Raw genomic sequence first — 17,544 nt, forward strand, 5'->3', positions numbered from 1 at the left:
TAGCACTGTATGCAGTGCATTCCAGCAAACACTGCCCATTCCAGCTGGAGTGCAGCACAAATTGTATACCTTTGTCTTTGTGTACACCCCAGCCAATTCATCACATTCTAAGGTCCAGCTCAAAAATCTTAATGCATCTTCCTCTCAATGAACTTTAGGTCATCTGAGCTTCTATGTCAGACTGCATTATTTTCTTCTCATGAAAAAAAAAACCACCCTGTTTTTACCTCTAACTGTGAGCCTATTTAAAGGCTGGCAAAATAGGAGAGCTTATAGGCTTTAAAAATATACATAAAGGTCAGAATGGAATAACAATATAAACCACAGGACAGGATGTCAAACGGCAAACACACTGGGGTATATTTTCAAAGTCCAAAATGGCACTGAGATGCCGCTTATTGAAAGTCAATGGGAATTAGGTACAGCTTTGAAAATATATCCCTCACAGGGCCAAATTTTCTGCTGGTGCAATTCCTTTGAAGCCAGTGGAGTTGTGCCAGCAGAGCATTTGACCCACATTCCTCAATTTACTTGATTAAAACAAAATTCACATTATTCTAAAATAAAAAGGACTAAATGGTCTGCTGGACGGATGCAGTATGGCAATTCCAATGTTGCTAAACACAAAGAATCTGAAAGACCCAGTGAGTGCATTTATCATAGGGACCAACATAGTATGTAATTAGTTACCCAGAGTGAAAGATTATTATTTTAACATAACGAAGTAGGATAGCAGCAGACTGATTTAAAGAAAGATACATCATAGAATCATAGAAGATTAGGGTTGGAAGAGACCTCAGGAGGTCATCTAGTCCAATCCCCTGCTCAAAGCAAGACCAACACCAACTAAATCATCCCAGCCAGGGTTTTGCCAAACCAGGACTTAAAAACCTCTAAGGATGGAGAGTCCACCACCTCCTTAGGTAACCCATTCGAGTGCTTCACCACCCTCTTAGTGAAATAGTGTTTCCTAATATCCAACCTAGACCTCCCCCACTGCAACTTGAGACCATTGCTCCTTGTTCTGTTATCTGCCACCACTGAGAACAGCCGAGCTCCATCCTCTTTGGAACCCTTCAGGTAGTTGAAGGCTGCTATCAAATTCCCCCTCACTCTTCTCTTCTGCAGACTAAATAAGCCCTGTTCCCTCAGTCTCTTCTCATAAGTCATATGCCCCAGCCCCCAAATCATTTTCGTTGCCTTCCGCTGGACTCCCTCCAATTTGTCCACATCCCTTCTGTAGTGGGGGGACCAAAAATGGACACAGTACTCTAGGTGTGCCCTCACCAGTGCCGAATAGAGGGGAATAACTACAGACTGGTCAGACTCACTTCAGTCCCCGGCAAACTTGTGGAGCAGGTCCTTAAGGAATCCATTTTGAAGCACTTGGAGGAGAGGAAGGTTATCAGGAACAGTCAACATGGATTCACCAAGGGCAAATCATGCCTGACCAACCTGATTGCCTTCTATGACGAGATAACTGGCTCTGTGGATATGGGGAAAGCGGTGGATGTGATATATCTTGACTTTAGCAAAGCTTTTGATACGGTCTCCCACAGTATTCTTGCCAGCAAGCAGGGCCGGCTCCAGGCACCAGCAAAGGAAGCAGGTGCCTGGGGTGGCCAATAGAAAGCGGCGTCACTCCGTCCGTTATTGGGGTGGCATGTCTGTGGTCTGTGGCGGCAATTCAGCGGCAGCTCAATCACTCCGCCTCAGAATTCGGCGGTGGGCCCTTCACTCTCTCTCCTCCTCTTCGGCGGCACTTCGGTGGCAGCTCAATTGGGTTTTTCTTTTTTTTCTTTTCTTTCGCTGCTTGGGGCGGCAAAAAAGCTGGAGCCAGCCCTGCCAGCAAGTTAAAGAAGTATGGATTGGATGAATGGACTATAATATGGATAGAAAGCTGGCTAGATTGTCGGGCTCAACGGGTAGTGATCAACGGCTCAATGTCTAGTTGGCAGCCGGTATCAAGCGGAGAGCCCCAGGAGTCGGTCCTGGGGCCGGTTTTGTTCAACATTTTTATTAATGATCTGGATGATGGGATGAATTGCACCATCAGCAAGTTTGCAGATGACCCTAAGCTGCGGGGAGAGGTAGATAGCTGGAGGGTAGGGATAGGGTCCAGAGTGATCTAGACAAATTGGAGGATTGGGCCATAAGAAATCTGATGAGGTTCAACAAGGACAAGTGCAGAGTCCTGCACTTAGGAAGGAAGAATCCCGTGCACCACTACAGGCTGGGGACCAACTGCCTAAGCAGCATTTCTGCAGAAAAGGACCTGGGGATTACAAGAAGCTGGATATGAGTCAGCAGTGTGCCCTTGTTGTCAAGAAGGCCAGCAGCATATTGGGCTGTATTAGTAGGAGCATTGCCAGCAGATTGAGGGATATTTGTTTGATTAAAAGCAACAGCAGAGTCTGACCAGCAGAACTTTCCTACCAAGCAGGAGAGTGTGTGGCACAGAATATATATCTATATTTTTTTTTGTAGGGGAGAAAGACTTAATATCTTATAGATTAGGCCTTACGCATCTGTCATTACAAGTGGTAGTCACAAGAGCTGGTCTGGATTTTTTTCAGTTAACTTTTTTGTTGGAAAATGCTGATTCTTTGAAACAAATTGTTTATGGAAAAGGATTGGGTTTGACAGATTTTCCATTTTGAAAGCAATTTTGAAAAAAGTTTTGAAATTATTGAAACAGGACATTTTGGTGTTTTCTGAACAAAAAGTTCCATTTTTTGGTTTGAAATGGCTTTTCATTTTGAAATGTAAATTCATTTATAATTTAAAAATGTGAAAAAAATAAAAAAGGTCAAAATTGGAACCAAATGTGTCAAAATGATCAAAACAAAATGTTTTGATTGATCTTATCCTCTTATTTTTTCTTTTTTTTTGGTTCACAAAATTTTTCAACATTTCAACTTTTCATCCCAATTTAGGATGGGAAAAAATGTTCCAAGTCTCAAAATTTCTCACAGGCTGGGAAAACCATTTCCCACCCAGCTCTAGCAACCGTTCTCCTGTAGGCTTTTTCAATGCTGCTTGCTATCAAAGTTGCTATCAAAATCTTCTTAAGTCTTTCAACGTATTGTAACAATACAAAAGTACAGGCATAATCTCTGGCTATTCAGGGGAGACCTTTGCTAGGGCTGGCTCCAGGCACCAGCGTAGCAAGCAGGTGCCTGGGGTGGCCGATGCAGAGGGGGGCGGCACGTCCGGCCATTCGGCGGCAATTCGGCGGCGGGGCCGTCACTCCCTCTCGGAGCGAAGGACCTGCCGCCGTAGAATGAAGCAGCAGTAGAACTGCTGCCGCTTGCGATTGCGGCTTTTTTTTTTTTTGCTGCTTGGGGCGGCAAAAACGCTAGAGCCGGCCCTGACCTTTGCAAAGTGTTGCCCTGAGGTGGAACAATTTTATAGGTGACGAAGGAAATCTACGTTACAATCAATGGCTTCCTGCAGGGGAAAGGTCCCACAGCAATCAAGGCTAGCAATCAGAAAGGGCACTTTATAGCAGTCAACATGGTAGGTGTCCCACTCAGAGGTCAGAGAGCGCTTACAGTGCAGTGAGTCTATAAACGTTTTATTGCTACACATATAAGGCTATCCTATTACACTAAATTTCACCACAGTTAACCCTTTCTGTACAGCAAATAGAAGCATCTAATATGCATAATACCCTGACTCTTAAGTAGCCTTATTAAGAGACCTTCCTGAATATTTGAAAGGGAAACCAAATGGATTTACAGTACTGTAAATAGGAACAACCTAATTTCCATCCTTGCTGCTTCAAATTTTTTCCATCCAAAAGCCCATATGGCTCAACTTTTAATTATTTTGGCTAATGCTGTATGTAGTAATTCTGTGGTGAATGCTTAAGTGTTTCATTTCTAGTTTCCATGGCAACATTACATCAGATTGCAGACAGCTGGCTCCACAGTTTTAAACCATAACAAATTGACCAAGCCAATACAAAAAATGATACATGCTTTAAAGAGACAGTGCGCCATTCTGCTGCCAGTGGAACAGAGCAAAGCCTATGGGGCCTATTTGGCACTTATGCTTGGGCGGAGTCTCCTTTCCCAGCTTCTTTTGGAACAAGTGCATCTTTGACACATCTGCAATGTTCTAATAGTGAAGAAATTGGGCCAGTTGGAGAACTCTATTGGAGAACACAACCACACGAAGGGCTACAGGGAAACTGGAATTAAATTAACAGCATCTGTAAATACCAAGGACTGCATACAGAGAACTGCAACAATCATGTATTGAATGACTGGAAAAGTATAACTCCAAGCTGTAGCTGCAGCCTCAGCTCTCTCTCTGAGAGCAAGTGTGACCATAAGACTGAAAATGTTCTTGAAACCCTAACTGTGCCACCACCTTTGCCGTGCTCTATGCCCAGAATGTCCTCCTTGATTCTGTACCTCACACAACCTCCCCTTCGTCCTTCAATAGCTATTCTCAAAAACCATATTTTCCCACAATCCCTTAAACCAAAATTAGAACAATTTTAAAAGTAATTGTTTAAAAAAAAGTAATCCAGGGACTAAAATAAGCACTGCAGCCCCATAACTTACTGTCCTCCATCCCACTTGCCTCCTCCCCATTTGACTTTTTTATGCTGTCAACATAAGTTCTTTGGGGCAAAGATATGTACCTTGTTCTAGATCTATGAAACACTATCCAGTCCATTTTAGGTGGAATATAAATAATAATAGTGAACAATCCTAACTTCCCTGCTTGAATTAGAGCTTTATAAAGCGTGTTCACATTTATGAGGGTATATGGAATTATTGGACTAATATAAAACAGAAATAGCTAACACTCTGCAGGGAAATTTTTGGGATCACTTCAGGGTTTCAGAGGCATTCTTTGTAAAACACATAATGTATGATTGCTTGCTAGCCCACTCCTAATAAAATAGAAGTATTTAAGAAATATCAGGGCCATGTCCAGATAAATCCAGCTTACTTGATTTATCTGCTTCAGCTCTGTAAACAAAAACATACATGATGTTTTACTCAAGCTGTATGAAGCCATTTGGAAAGATATCAAACTTCTGAAATTAATTTCATGCCCTAGTAATAGTTTATTCCTGCACTGAACCAGAAAATCTCCCAACAAATCTCCAAATTTGAGTCCAAATTGCAATTGTGTTGGGACAGTCAGACAATTCTTGAGGGGCAGAATGGGGCAAATACACAAGTTCTATGTACGATGTGCCCCATAATTAACCACTTATTAATCATTCCAGAACTCCGAGCCTATGTCAAATCAAACAGATTTGCTTCTTGCGTTGGGAGACGTGGTTACATGTGTCCCTTTTCCCTTTCTCTCTGAAACAAGCTTTACGCCCGCCAAAAATATAATCATTTTACTATCGGGGCAGGGAAAAACAGCCTCCCCCCCCCCCCCCCAAGAAGCCTGACTCTAGTCGGGGACTGGAAAATAGAACAGAAGAGAGTACAGAGTCCCAGGGAAAGAAAAAGAGGAGACAAGAAAAGCTCAGCATGTTATGCGGTGCCTAAGAATAACCACAAAAGCCTTTTCTCTCTCTGAGACAGGAGGCACATCCTCTCCGTATCATCCACACACTTAATGACTTACCGGCTTCGGCATTTATAGGCCTACAGCTCAGTTCCAAATAATTCCCCCAAGTGCTCAACTCCTGCTCTGTCAGCTTTGTAACCCTAAAATTTAGGATTAGGCACTTCTTCTTAAGTACTATATTCGATTAGTATCCTGTGCACAAGACACCTCTTCACCAGAGTTACATTATCAGTCATCACACTGGCTCCGACTCCACTGGTTAATATGTAAAGACGAAAAAAAGCATGTTGCTGGACTCAATTAGCTGCTTTCTGCTCACTGACTGATTCCCCCAGTTACTTGCTAGCTGCCTAGCTTGCAAGAAAGGCATAAGTCATCAGCTCTAAGCAAATCTTCTATTCACCACAAGGAAAAAAGGGAGTGTTGTACATGGCAAACAATCCCTGTTTTCACTGACGAAGGCTTGCTGACCTCTTGCTGGCCTCCAGTTCCTTAATTACTGTCTATGGAATTTCAGTGAAAGAAAAAAAACATACAGAGAATCTGTGCAAAGCCAGGATGAGAACTGACCCTCAAACACTACTGCTAGAGTGGAGACTGTCTCTCTCGGAAATACATCTAAAACCTTTTACCAGGTTGGGGTTTGGGTTTTTTTATTCTTTTGACAAAAAGCCCCCAGAGAGATCCCCACTGAAAAATAACCCTTGCCTGAACGTTATTCTTGAAATTATAGAATCTAATGTTTTAATAATCATTAAGTGGGAATTCAAATGTTCTTCCCTCACCCGAGTGCCATTTAAGTTCTCTCCCAAATCTTACTGACCAAAATCTCAGTTTAGCTCAGGTTATCATGATGCTGCTTCGCCAGGCACTAGAACGTGCACATGAAAAGTGAGCTCTCTCCCTGTTTCTCCCAAGGCTGGGCTCAAATCTCTTGCCTCATGCCTGATCTCCACCTTTACTGGGAGATAATCTGAGGGCTTGTCCACACGGAGACATAGTGTACAGCAAACTGGGTGTAAATCTACAGCGCACCAGCCTGCACATACTACCACGCCACATGGACCCCATTACTGCCCACTAAAAGTTCCGTAGGGCACTTTGACTTATTGCTGTTTCAAGCAGCAGAGCAGTACCGAGAATCTGGCCCTTTTGGTGTGTGCAACATGTTGTTCTTTCATGACCCATCTAGCCATCTGGATACTTTTTTACTTTCTCCATCTTAGTACCAATGTCTATAAAGCCAAACCTGTGCAAAGCAGGGCCCTTTCAGATCCATAGAAATCATGTGAACCTTTTTCTGGTTTCGATTTGATGAGTTTCATACCCTCTGAGTTTTGCTTTTCACTTGAACCCCAAAAATCCAAGTAAAACTCAGCTGAAACTTCTGAGCTTTGGGAGAAACTGCTGAGTTTTCTCAGATTTCCATGAGACACTGGCCAGATTCACTTGAAATTTGTCTAGGGTTACCATACGTCCGGATTTCCCCGGACATGTCCGGCTTTTTGGTGCTCAAATCCCCGTCCAGGGGGGAATTGCCAAAAAAACGGTCATGTCCGGGGAAACAGAGAGGCAGCATAAGTCAGGGTCCGCCCGGCCCTAGCAGGACCCGCCAGGTCCGCAGCGCAGTCCAGCCGCTCGGCTACATTGTAGCGAGCTCGGGAGGGGGAAGGAGAAGGGTGCAGCCACAGAAGGCGGCGGAGGAGCCGCTGCTGCCCCCGGAGGCCGGGCGGACTGTGCGCTCCAGCAGAGCCTGCAGGACCACGGGGAGGCCGGGCCCAGCCAGCGGCTTGGGCTTCCCTCACGGGCCGGGACTCCCCGGCCACTGGGGGACCCTTTCTGCGGCCCGTCGCCCTGCGTGGCAGGAAGAAGGCTGCGGCGTGGGGCAGGAGTGCGGCGTGTGCCGGGGCTGCAGAGACCCGTGCTGCCCCGGTCGCCGCTGAGCATCCGAAGCCCCCACCAGGCAGAGGCTGCTGGGTGAGCGGGGGAGCAGGGCAGGCGGGGGGGGGTGCAGAGGCTGCAGGGTGAGGAGGAGCAGGGGAGGCAGGGGCATAGAGGCTGCAGGGGTAGGGGGGCGCAGCGGCAGGGCAGGCGGGGAGCGCAGAGGCTGCAGGGATGGGGGGTGCAGGGGCTCCAGGGCCAGTGGGGAGCAGGGGGCACAGAGGCTGCAGGAGCCGGGGGGAGGGCTGCAAGGGCTGCAGGGCGAGTAGGGAGCAGGGAAGCACTTAGCAACCCCCAACCAAGATCAAAGCGGGAGGGAGGAGGGGGAATGTGGGGTCCTCAGCGGAGGGGGCAGAGTTGGGGCAGAGACTTTGGGGAAGGGGTTGGAATGGGGGTGGGGTTGGGGTGGGGGTCGGGGGCAGGGAAGGGGCAGAGTTGGGGCGGGGCCGGGGGGGCCAGGGCCCCATGGAGTGTCCTCTTTTTTAAATGTTTGAATATGGTAACCCTAAATTTGTCCCATATTCAAGCATGGGCAAAGCTGGCCCAAGTTTTGGGCTTGCAACTTCAGTTTTGCCTGGTTTCAGGTTTCATTAAGAACATTTCACAAAGCTAATCACAGCACAGGCTATGTATATAACATTGTGTAGAGTTTGGATGTGCTAATATGGACCATACTGTAAGGTTAGAAGAAAATTACTCCCGTCTTTACAAAAATTATAAGGGGTCAAAAATGTGTTTGCCACTTAGCAAAAGAAACCGTATAAATTAAACATATTGTGCAAATTATCCCTAGCATTAAAATTCAGTAACACCAGAACTGAATTTGGACCAGTATTACTTCTGAAGAAATCAAAGGAGTTCACCAATGGCTCGTCAGATGAGAGACACATTACACATTAGCTGGCGATGACATTGCCTGCTGAAATTAGTGGGAAATGTGTGTCATATTTCTGTAGAAATAAAAAAAAAAATGTAATTCTCCTAGGAGGTCTGTCTATTCTGGAACAGTTGCTGAGGCAAGTTTCAAAATGTTAACTATTTGCAGGTTTTCAGTTAAAATAACTTTTTAGGACACATCTTTGACTGCTCCATTCGTGAGCCAGATACTGCGACAATTCCCCCTGTTGAATAATACCTTAGACTAGGTAATTAGTCTAATTAATTTTAATGGGATGACATGCATAGTAATGTACCACTCAGAATGAGTAAGAGTGGCAGAATCAACATCTATTTAATGTCTGTTGCAGTAAAATTCCTCCCTCATTCTCCCTCAAGGTCTAGTACATTTTTCATCAGCCCAAATAATACTGTATGTGAAACAGTGTTTCTAGCAATGGTACGGTCTTAGCAGCCTTTTGCGTGACATGTTTTGGCAGGGCTGAGGTGGTCTGGGGAGACCGCCATTCTTTGGAATATACTGTACTAAAAATCAGGGCTTTGGAGCTGAGCTCGGAGCTGGAGCGCGGAGCAGCTCCATAGCAGTGGAGCTCCAGGTTTTTGCCTGGAGCTGGAGCAGAGTCGGAGCACAGCTCCAAAGCCCTACTAAAAATGAATGGAGCTTAACATCACCATCCATGAGTACCAGTTTCTTGGACTAGAATAAAAACCTTGAGTGAAAACAGTGAAGTGATTAAATGTAGTTAAATTCATGTCAAAGATGGGTCAGAATAACAGAGGCCCCTTTAAGGCCTTGTCTACATAGGCAGTGGTATGTAGGGTACAGGCACTACACATGTGGCTACATGTCACAGTGGAAAGCAGGTGGTGTCCACACTGTGGCGTGAAGCTATACATGGCAATGAAAGGCTCTGGCACGGGGCGGAAAGGAGGGGAGAAGCAGCAGGTAAAGAGTCTGATAGCTCCCCTCTGCTGGGGCCTTTCCCCATTGCAGGGAGTTGTCAGAACCTTTCCCTGCTGCCTTTCCCCTACCAGAGCCTTCCCCCATGGTGGGAAAAGGCTCCATCAGCAGGACATTACACTGCTAAAAATAGCAGTGTAGATGGGGGAGGCACTACTTGGGTGCATAGAGAGCCATGTAGGGTACATACCCTAAGATTCTGGCATGTCTTTATTTGCCTAAGTAGTGCCTCACCTCTACACTGCTACTTATACCCATGCTGGGGGGAATCAGGGCTGACTCCAGGCACCAGCCGAGCAAGCTCGTGCTTGGGGCGGCAGATTCTATGGGGCAGCATTCCGCCCAATCCTAGGGCGGCACAGCCGCTTTTTGGGGTTTTTGTTTGTTTGTTTGTTTGCTGATCTGGCTGCCCTGTAGGGGGCGACGGCGCAGAGGAGGGGAGCGCCCTGCTGGGAGTGGGCTGTGCACTCCGTCTGCCCCAGTCGGTGCCAGATCTATAGCAAGCCTGGCAGGGCAGCCCGCGTCCTTCCCTCCCTGCCGACCGGAGCGGAGCCCTTCCGGCAGGCGGCGTGGCAGTTGGGACCGTGTGGCGAGCGCCCCGCTGAAGTCCTGGCCGCCCCCCTTCTCTCTCTTCCCCTGCTGCCTCCCCCTCCGCTAACCGGGACACATCTGCAGCGCAGGGAGTCCCCCTACACCCTGGCTCCAGTTGTGCCGCAGGTTTTTTTTTTTTTTGCTTGGGGAGGCAAAAAAGCCAGAGCCGGCCCTGGGGGGAATGCTGTATATCAACTCTACAAGCTGCTGTAAGATTTGTGCAGAACACACATACCCCTAATGAGGGGTGAAATAATTTAAATTCTGTTATTACAATATTTTTACAACAGTAAAATGATTAAAGGCACCATCATAAGCAAAATGAAGGAAACGCCAATCCCAGGGGAGGCAAGTGGCAATCAACTTGAGCTCAATTAAGATTCTCTGTTGTACCATAGGTAAAGATTATTCAGCACGGGCCTGCCAAGTGGGGGAATGAAACACATGGATTTTGAAACTCTTGATTCCTGAGCTGAGCAAGACTTTGTTCCAGAAGTAACATGCTTAGTCTTCAAAGGGACAGCGTGGGGAGAGGGAAACCACATTACATTTACAGCATCTCCTGCTGGCTGATTCATACATGGAGGATGGCATATTCCATAGAAAGAACTGTTAACCAGCTGAATAGAAAGTAGGGGAATTAGGCAGCTGCCAGATGGGGAAAAGTATAGAAAGAACAAGGTAACATGTTAGCCCGGAGGAGGAAATATTAATGAAGCCTCCCCCTCCATATAACAGCCTAATATCTTGTAGTAAATTAAGACAGCATGCCCTTGTCCACATGATCAGAACTGTGCTGGCTACCACTATGTTTAAATACAGTTGTTGCCTGAAGGCTTCTAAGCCTTTTTATTTTTAGCAATATTAACAGGGATGTTTTTCTTAGACTTCTTACAAATTAATTATATAGGGCCAAATTCAGCACTAGCGTAAGCATGTACAATTCCTGTTGAAAGTCAATGGGAGTTTTGCTGGGCTACCCATCAGCTGAGATCCCTCATAGTCAATAGTTTAGCATAAGCTGGTTGTTAGAAAATAAGAATTCCTTGTAACAATCGTCAGGGAAACACTAGAGCCCTACAAGCCACAATGGTGATTAAACCTACAAACAGCGAGACAGTTTCTGATCACAGCATGGAGATGGCCCCCATGGTGATCTGTAATGGCAAAAAAACTGATTAAGTTTTATTTTTAACCCTACACCCAAATAGGCATCTCTTGTACGTTTTAGAAATGCTCTGGAAAATTTCAGACTGAAAGGGAAAAAATAACAGTTTTTAAAAGCCAAGTATTAACAAATCTTTGACTAACTCCTGCTATATCATCACCACCACACAGTACTCATACAACTTTTAAACACTGAATTGCTCACTGGAACCTAAAATGCTGATTTGTGTTTCTCTTGTTAATGTTCCCGTAGGTTACTACACCCGTGGGGCAATAAAGTTGGCCATATGTTTGGGGAAAGGTCAGGTCTTTTGTTATGCTGTAGTTCTTTAGCCAACCTCACTAGGACCTAATTGTGAGCTGCTGAGCCTGTGATGTCAGTGGGAGATGAGGGCATTCAGCACCTTATAGGATGAGGTCCTATGTTCTACATGTAACCTGGGAATTCAGTGCTATGACTATAAAGCTAGTCTTGACAATTACGGATTCTTTCTTTGTTATAACTATTTCTAAGCATTGCCAATATTATAAGGAGGTGCAGAGACATTAAATCACATCAGTGCATGCTGGAACTGATAAACCTGTGTTGAAACAGGACTAAATACAGTACAGTGTAAAAACAAAAAGCTCTTCATTCATCCAAAAGCATGCTCAGCAACCAGCTTCCTTCCACTACTTCAAAGATCATGCAAGCCCTTGAGGGACCATAAGCGCCTCAAGAAACAGTACAACACACACATCCACTTCCACCCTCCAGCTTTTCATGGAGAAAAACTTCTTGCATAAACTTAGAAGTCTCCATTTGTTAGAGACAAAGATATGCTAGTTCTAATGCCTGAAAGTTCATACTCTCTAGGACGAAATAATTTTTCAAAAATGTTAAAGCTATCAATCTATATATAGTCAGTATCACCTTGTACACTGTAGTGACTGAAATAATCACAAATGATAAATATTCCTCATATTCTCTCCTTGGCTAATGATAAATACAGATTGTGAAATTCACTGGCTTTTAATTTACTTCCAATTAGTTCAACTGACTATATTACAACATAAAGAGCTGGGCTTTTTTCCTGGTTACTATAATATAGAGTCTCAGATTATTAGCAATAACAACTTGAACAACTGGTTGAAGGTTTCAGGAATCCATCTGTAACAAGACTAAAATCAGTAGAGATTTTTAAAGAATTGCTACATTTGGAAAGTATCAGCAGCCTTAATCATTACAATTCTGTTACATAGTGCAGCATTACAGATTTACTGTAATTTTTCTTAGATTTTGGGACAGAATTGGTTTTAAAGAAATTATACTGGAATGTTTCAACTTCTTTATATTTTATCAACCAATATAATAGTAACTGTAATGCTAAGAACCAATTCTAACAGTAGACTTTTATTTAACCATGTTTTATTCCCAACAGTTTTATAAAAGGGGGGCAGGTGCATGCATAATTCCTGATTTAACATTTTAGAACCTCTTTAAATAGTTATTTAATTATAAATTGGACAAAGGTACATAGGAATTGCCATAGTGGATCAGCCCTGTGGTTCAACTAGTTCAGTATCCTGTCTCTGGCTGTGGCCAGATGCAAAAATCAATGCTTCACATTCTTTTAAATCTTAGGCCCATTAAGCTATGTAGTAAAATGAAACCCGTCCTTTGTGAAAAATTATAAAGAATGAAAACAGTAAAAGCACCTTTGGTACTCACTGGAACTATTTTCTGTGGGGACTCTATTTCCTCTTATTAAGAAATGTATTAGCATAAGATGGATAACAGCAGAAATCAAGTAGGAAGCTTTTCTAAGCAATGGCCTTACAGTAGATGGTGATTTGCATTATATACCTCAGGAGTTAGTCCCGATCTGCTGACATGTTTTACAAAGAAAATAAGTGGGTGGGTTAATTTAGTGCTGGTGAAAGGTGCTGAGTTGACAGCCCTGGAGAGTGAAGTCCTCTGTTTATTCAAAGGGCAGGTACAACCGGGATAGCGGTAGTGCTTGTTTCCCCACCGATAACGTGGCTTCACTCCTGGCAGGAATGAAGGAGCAGTTCATTTTCTAGGCCTGTTCATTCCTTGCTCTCTTTGCTGAGACTGACGAGGGCACCAAGCAGTATGGGAAGCTACAGGAGCACGGCATGGTTAAAAGAGGAACTCTCTTCAAACGAAACCATATAATACCATTTTGAGTCTGTGCTAGCAAATCAGATTTCTGGATAGCAGCCAGCTCTTTCTTGATCAAAGTTGAAACAAAGTACAAACAATTCAGCCAATGATAATTATGACTTAATTTAACTTATACCTAAAGAAAATGTCAGTGATGTTTATTAGTGGTCTCTGGCCTAGTGGGTATATTGTGGTGGGCACACTTTCTGTCATAATACTCTCTCCCTAAAACCCACACAAAACAAACAAAAAAAGAACAGATCATGACAACTGGTACCAGTTAGCAGTCTCAGTAGAGGTGCATGGAGAGGGAATTATGCCATCTCATCTTACTGATGATGGTTCTTTCAAGTAAGGGTTGAGGTACATTTGTAGAGCAGGGTAGGGAGCTATGCACGGCTATCTCCATGCTGTACTCCCACTTTGGATGAGCAGAAGATTTCAGTCTCCAGATTTATGAAATAGGCCAGTATCTTTGCAGAGCACAGAAGTCACATCAGTTAGCATAAAAAAGAAAGCAATGTGGTCGTGAAACCTTCCCTTTTCTTCCCCAGACTTTCCAACTCCTAGGAGAGGACAAATAAGCACTTATATAAAATCCAGAGAGGGTCTTGTTTGTAATCTGCACCTGCTTTATGTCTTAACACTTGGCAAGAGGCAGTGAGAGCATGTCTAGAGAGTTAATGAGACCAGCCTTTATTCCAGAAGAGACATGAAATCAAAATATTAAGATATATTTAAGTAAAATAATTAGAAATTCTACACTCTAGGTGCCCTATCTAACCAAAAAGACAGCAACTATTCCCATAGAGCAGGGATATTGGCTTCCTATACAAGTGAGTAATAGATATACTTCCTGAAAAACAAACTGGTCATGGAGTAATGAGATTAAAAGGTAAACTGCACAAACCTGGCAGAGAACCAAGTCAGCTACTGGCTTAGCAAATTTTAAAAAACAAACAACCTTACTATTAACAACGTGGAAACAACAGAAGGCAGCCTCTCTTCAGACACAAGAGAGATGACACTCCTGCCCTTTGCTGATTGATGATACCCTATTTGGGAAAGCAAACAAGACAGAAGGTCCTCTCATGGATCAGGAACTGGTTAAAAGACCGGAAACAAAGGGTATGAATAAATGGTCAGTTTTCACAATGGAGAGAGGCAAATAGCAGTGTTCTCCAGGGGTCTGTACTGTTCAACATATTCATACATGATCTGGAAAAAGAGAGAAACAGTGAGGTGGCAAAATTTGTAGATGATAACTATCTTGAGTAATTTTCTAAGTCCAAAGCAGACTGAGAAGAGTTACAAAGGGATCTCACAAAACTCGGTGACTGGGCAACAAAATGGAAGATGGAATGCAATGTTGATAAATGCAAAGTAATGCACAATGGAAAACATAATTCCAAGTATCCAAACAAAATGATGGGGTCTAAATTTGCTGTTACCACCCAAGAAAAATCTTGGAGTCATTGTGGGTAGTTCTTTGAAAACATCCACTCAATGTGCAGCAGCAGTCAAAAATGCTAACAGAATGTTAGGACCATTAAGAAAAGGTTAGATAATAAGACAGAAAATATCATAATGCCACTATACAAATCCATAGTATGCCATCTCAGTTCTAGTCACCCCATCTCAGAAAAGCTTTATTAGAATTGGAAAAAGTACAGAGAAGGGCAACAAAAATGATTAAGGGTATGGAACAGCTTCCATATGAGGAGAGACTAAAAAGACTGGAACTGTTCATCTTGGAAAAGAGACGACTAAGATGTCTTTTTTGAACAGAGTTTAAAAAAAGAATTAGATAAGTTCCTGGAGGATAGGCTCATCAATGGCTATCAGCCAAGATGGTCACGGATGCAATCCCATGCTCTGGGTGTCCCTAGCCTCTGATTGCCAGAATCTGGGAGTGGATGACAGGGGATGGATTACTCAATGATTGTCAGTTCTGTTCATTTCCTCTGAAGAACCTGGCACTGGCTACTGTTGAAGACAGGATACTGGGCTAGATGGACCATTGGTCTGACCCAGTATGGCTGTTCTTCTGTTCAATTACAACCTATATTCATGGGGACCACACCCCGAAAGAAATATTTCCCAAAGCCCCTCTTCTGACCTTTGAACAAACCCCCAACCTCACCAACCTCGTTGTCAGAAGGAAGCTCCCCCCACAGGCCAGGACATACCAGCTCAAAGTGGCACCACACCCTGCGAGAACAATAGATGCACAACCTGAAGACATCTCTCCACTGATGATCAATACCCCCCCAACACATCTTTCAAGATTCCTGGGTCCTAAACATGACTAACACAACATGTGGTGTACCCCATTCAGTGCATCAAATGCCCCAACAACAACTTTGTGGGTGAAATCAGACAATCTGTATGCTCTCGAATGAACTCACAAAGAACAATGACAAAAACCAAAACCGTTCTATTACCTGCAGGTGAACACTTTTCACAAAGTGATTACTCCATATTTGACCTCTCAATCCTCATCCTCAAAGGAAATCTGCACAACACTTTCAAAAGCCTGGGAACTTAAATTCAAAACTTTGCTAGACACTAAAAACCATAGACTCAACAGAAACACTGGTTTTATGGTTCATTACAACAAGTTGTAACATACACTAGTTTCTACTAACCCTTAATTGCCCATTTTGTTTTCAGTGGTCTCCTGTAGCATGTGGGAACCCCTTATGTTTAACCATCTGTCCCAACTTATATTTAGTTCAGACACTCTGGTTACCTTCCCCAGACCTGTAGAAGAGCTATGTGAAGCTTGAAAGCTTGTACCTTCCACAAATGGAAGTTGGTCCAGTAACATCTATTATCTCGCCTACCTTGTCTCTCTCAGTTTGTTGTTAGGCAATTGCAAATGATATGGGCTGGGAGGAAAAAGAAAATCAATAATCAACCAACCAATTTTTGTTTAAGCCTTCAAATCTCTCTCTGTAGCACTGCTCCTCTAGTTCTGTGTTGCAAGGCAAAACTAACTTCAAAGTCTGTAGTGCTGTAACTCAGAGCTTCCATCCCTCTAGGTCTCCCTCCAACATCCTCCCTCCACTCAGGATCTCCCATCTTAGTTTCCTGGAACTCTCTCCTAATTCTACCTTTATCTCAAGATGCTTGGATGCCTTCCGTGGGGAGCACTCCTACCCAGACATACCAACAATGGAATACTCTTCAGGAGATTGCCCACCACTCTGCCCCAGGCAGCTACCAGTGGATCATCATCTTCCCTAGAGGGTAAGGAGGGTGAGGGGACCCAAGAACAGGCAACAGGGTCTCTTCAGGCCCCATTAAAAATGTAGTAAAATGAAAAAAATCCCTCATTACTCAGCTCAGTAAACCATTAACGTGGGGGGTTGTGGGGCAGGGCACTTTCCTAATGCAGCTACATGGGCAGACAACTGACTCCCTGCCTGAGCACACACTGCCCGTTTGTTCTTATTTTTCCACGCTTTGCATGATATGAGGGGTGGCCAACCTGAGCCTGAGAAGGAGCCAGAATTTACCAATGTACATTGCCAAAGAGCCACAGTAATACGTCAGCAGCCCCCACCATCAATCCCTCCTCCCCCGCTCCCAGCACCTCCCACCCACCAGCAGCCCCACCAATCAGCACCTCCCCCTCCATGCCTGCACCTCCCTATCAGCTGTTTCGTGGCACGCAGGAAGCTCTGGGGGAGAAGGGGAAGGAGCGAGGGCATGGCAGGCTCAGGGGAAGGGGCGGGAAGGTGTGGAGCGGGGCCAGGTCCTGTGGCAAAGCCAGGGGTTGAGCAGTGAGCACTCCCTGGCACATTGGAAAGATGGCGCCTGTAGCTCCAGCCCAGGATTGGTGTCTATACAAGGAGCCACATACTAACTTCTGAAGACCCACATGTGGCTCCGGAGCTACAGGTTGGCCACCCCTGCTTGTGCAGCATAGGGGCCTTAGTGAAGCCACTTAAGAGCATCCCCAACAGGGGATTTAAGGAGCAGGTACATTTTTCCTCAAACATTTGGGAAAGAGTAGGAGGGACTAGGGAAACAACATTGCGATCTGCTTCTCTCTCACACCTCTTGCCACATATGCCAAGTCTCTCCCACTGCCATATGATGACAAATAGCACTGGGGAGGATGTTCTCCGCCAGGCAAGTTGATTGGCAATTGGACCCACACTAGCACGATGCATGCATGAATTGTCAGTGAAAAACCATATGTGTTCTTCTCAGCTATTAATATCTGCAGAAGCTTCTGTGTGTAGCTGCATGTTAGAGCAAGAAG

General features: G+C 44.5%; 1 protein-coding gene across 4 annotated transcripts in view; it reads right to left on the reverse strand.

The window, feature by feature from the left end:
• SASH1 (SAM and SH3 domain containing 1) overlaps positions 1-17,544 on the reverse strand; it is a 248,113-nt gene that overhangs the window by 50,714 nt on the left and 179,855 nt on the right. Inside the window, exon 1 of one of the 4 annotated variants that reach the window (XM_054021822.1) lies at positions 5,605-5,835. The exons of the other annotated variants lie outside the window; for them this stretch is intronic. Within the exon in view, the coding sequence (XP_053877797.1) occupies positions 5,605-5,616 (12 nt within the window). The 5' untranslated portion in view covers positions 5,617-5,835. Of the gene's footprint in view, positions 1-5,604; positions 5,836-17,544 lie in introns of those variants that run through there. 4 annotated transcript variants of the gene reach the window in all.

The sequence above is a fragment of the Malaclemys terrapin genome, chromosome 3, assembly GCF_027887155.1.
Source record: "Malaclemys terrapin pileata isolate rMalTer1 chromosome 3, rMalTer1.hap1, whole genome shotgun sequence".
NCBI classification, from domain to species: Eukaryota; Metazoa; Chordata; order Testudines; family Emydidae; genus Malaclemys; species Malaclemys terrapin.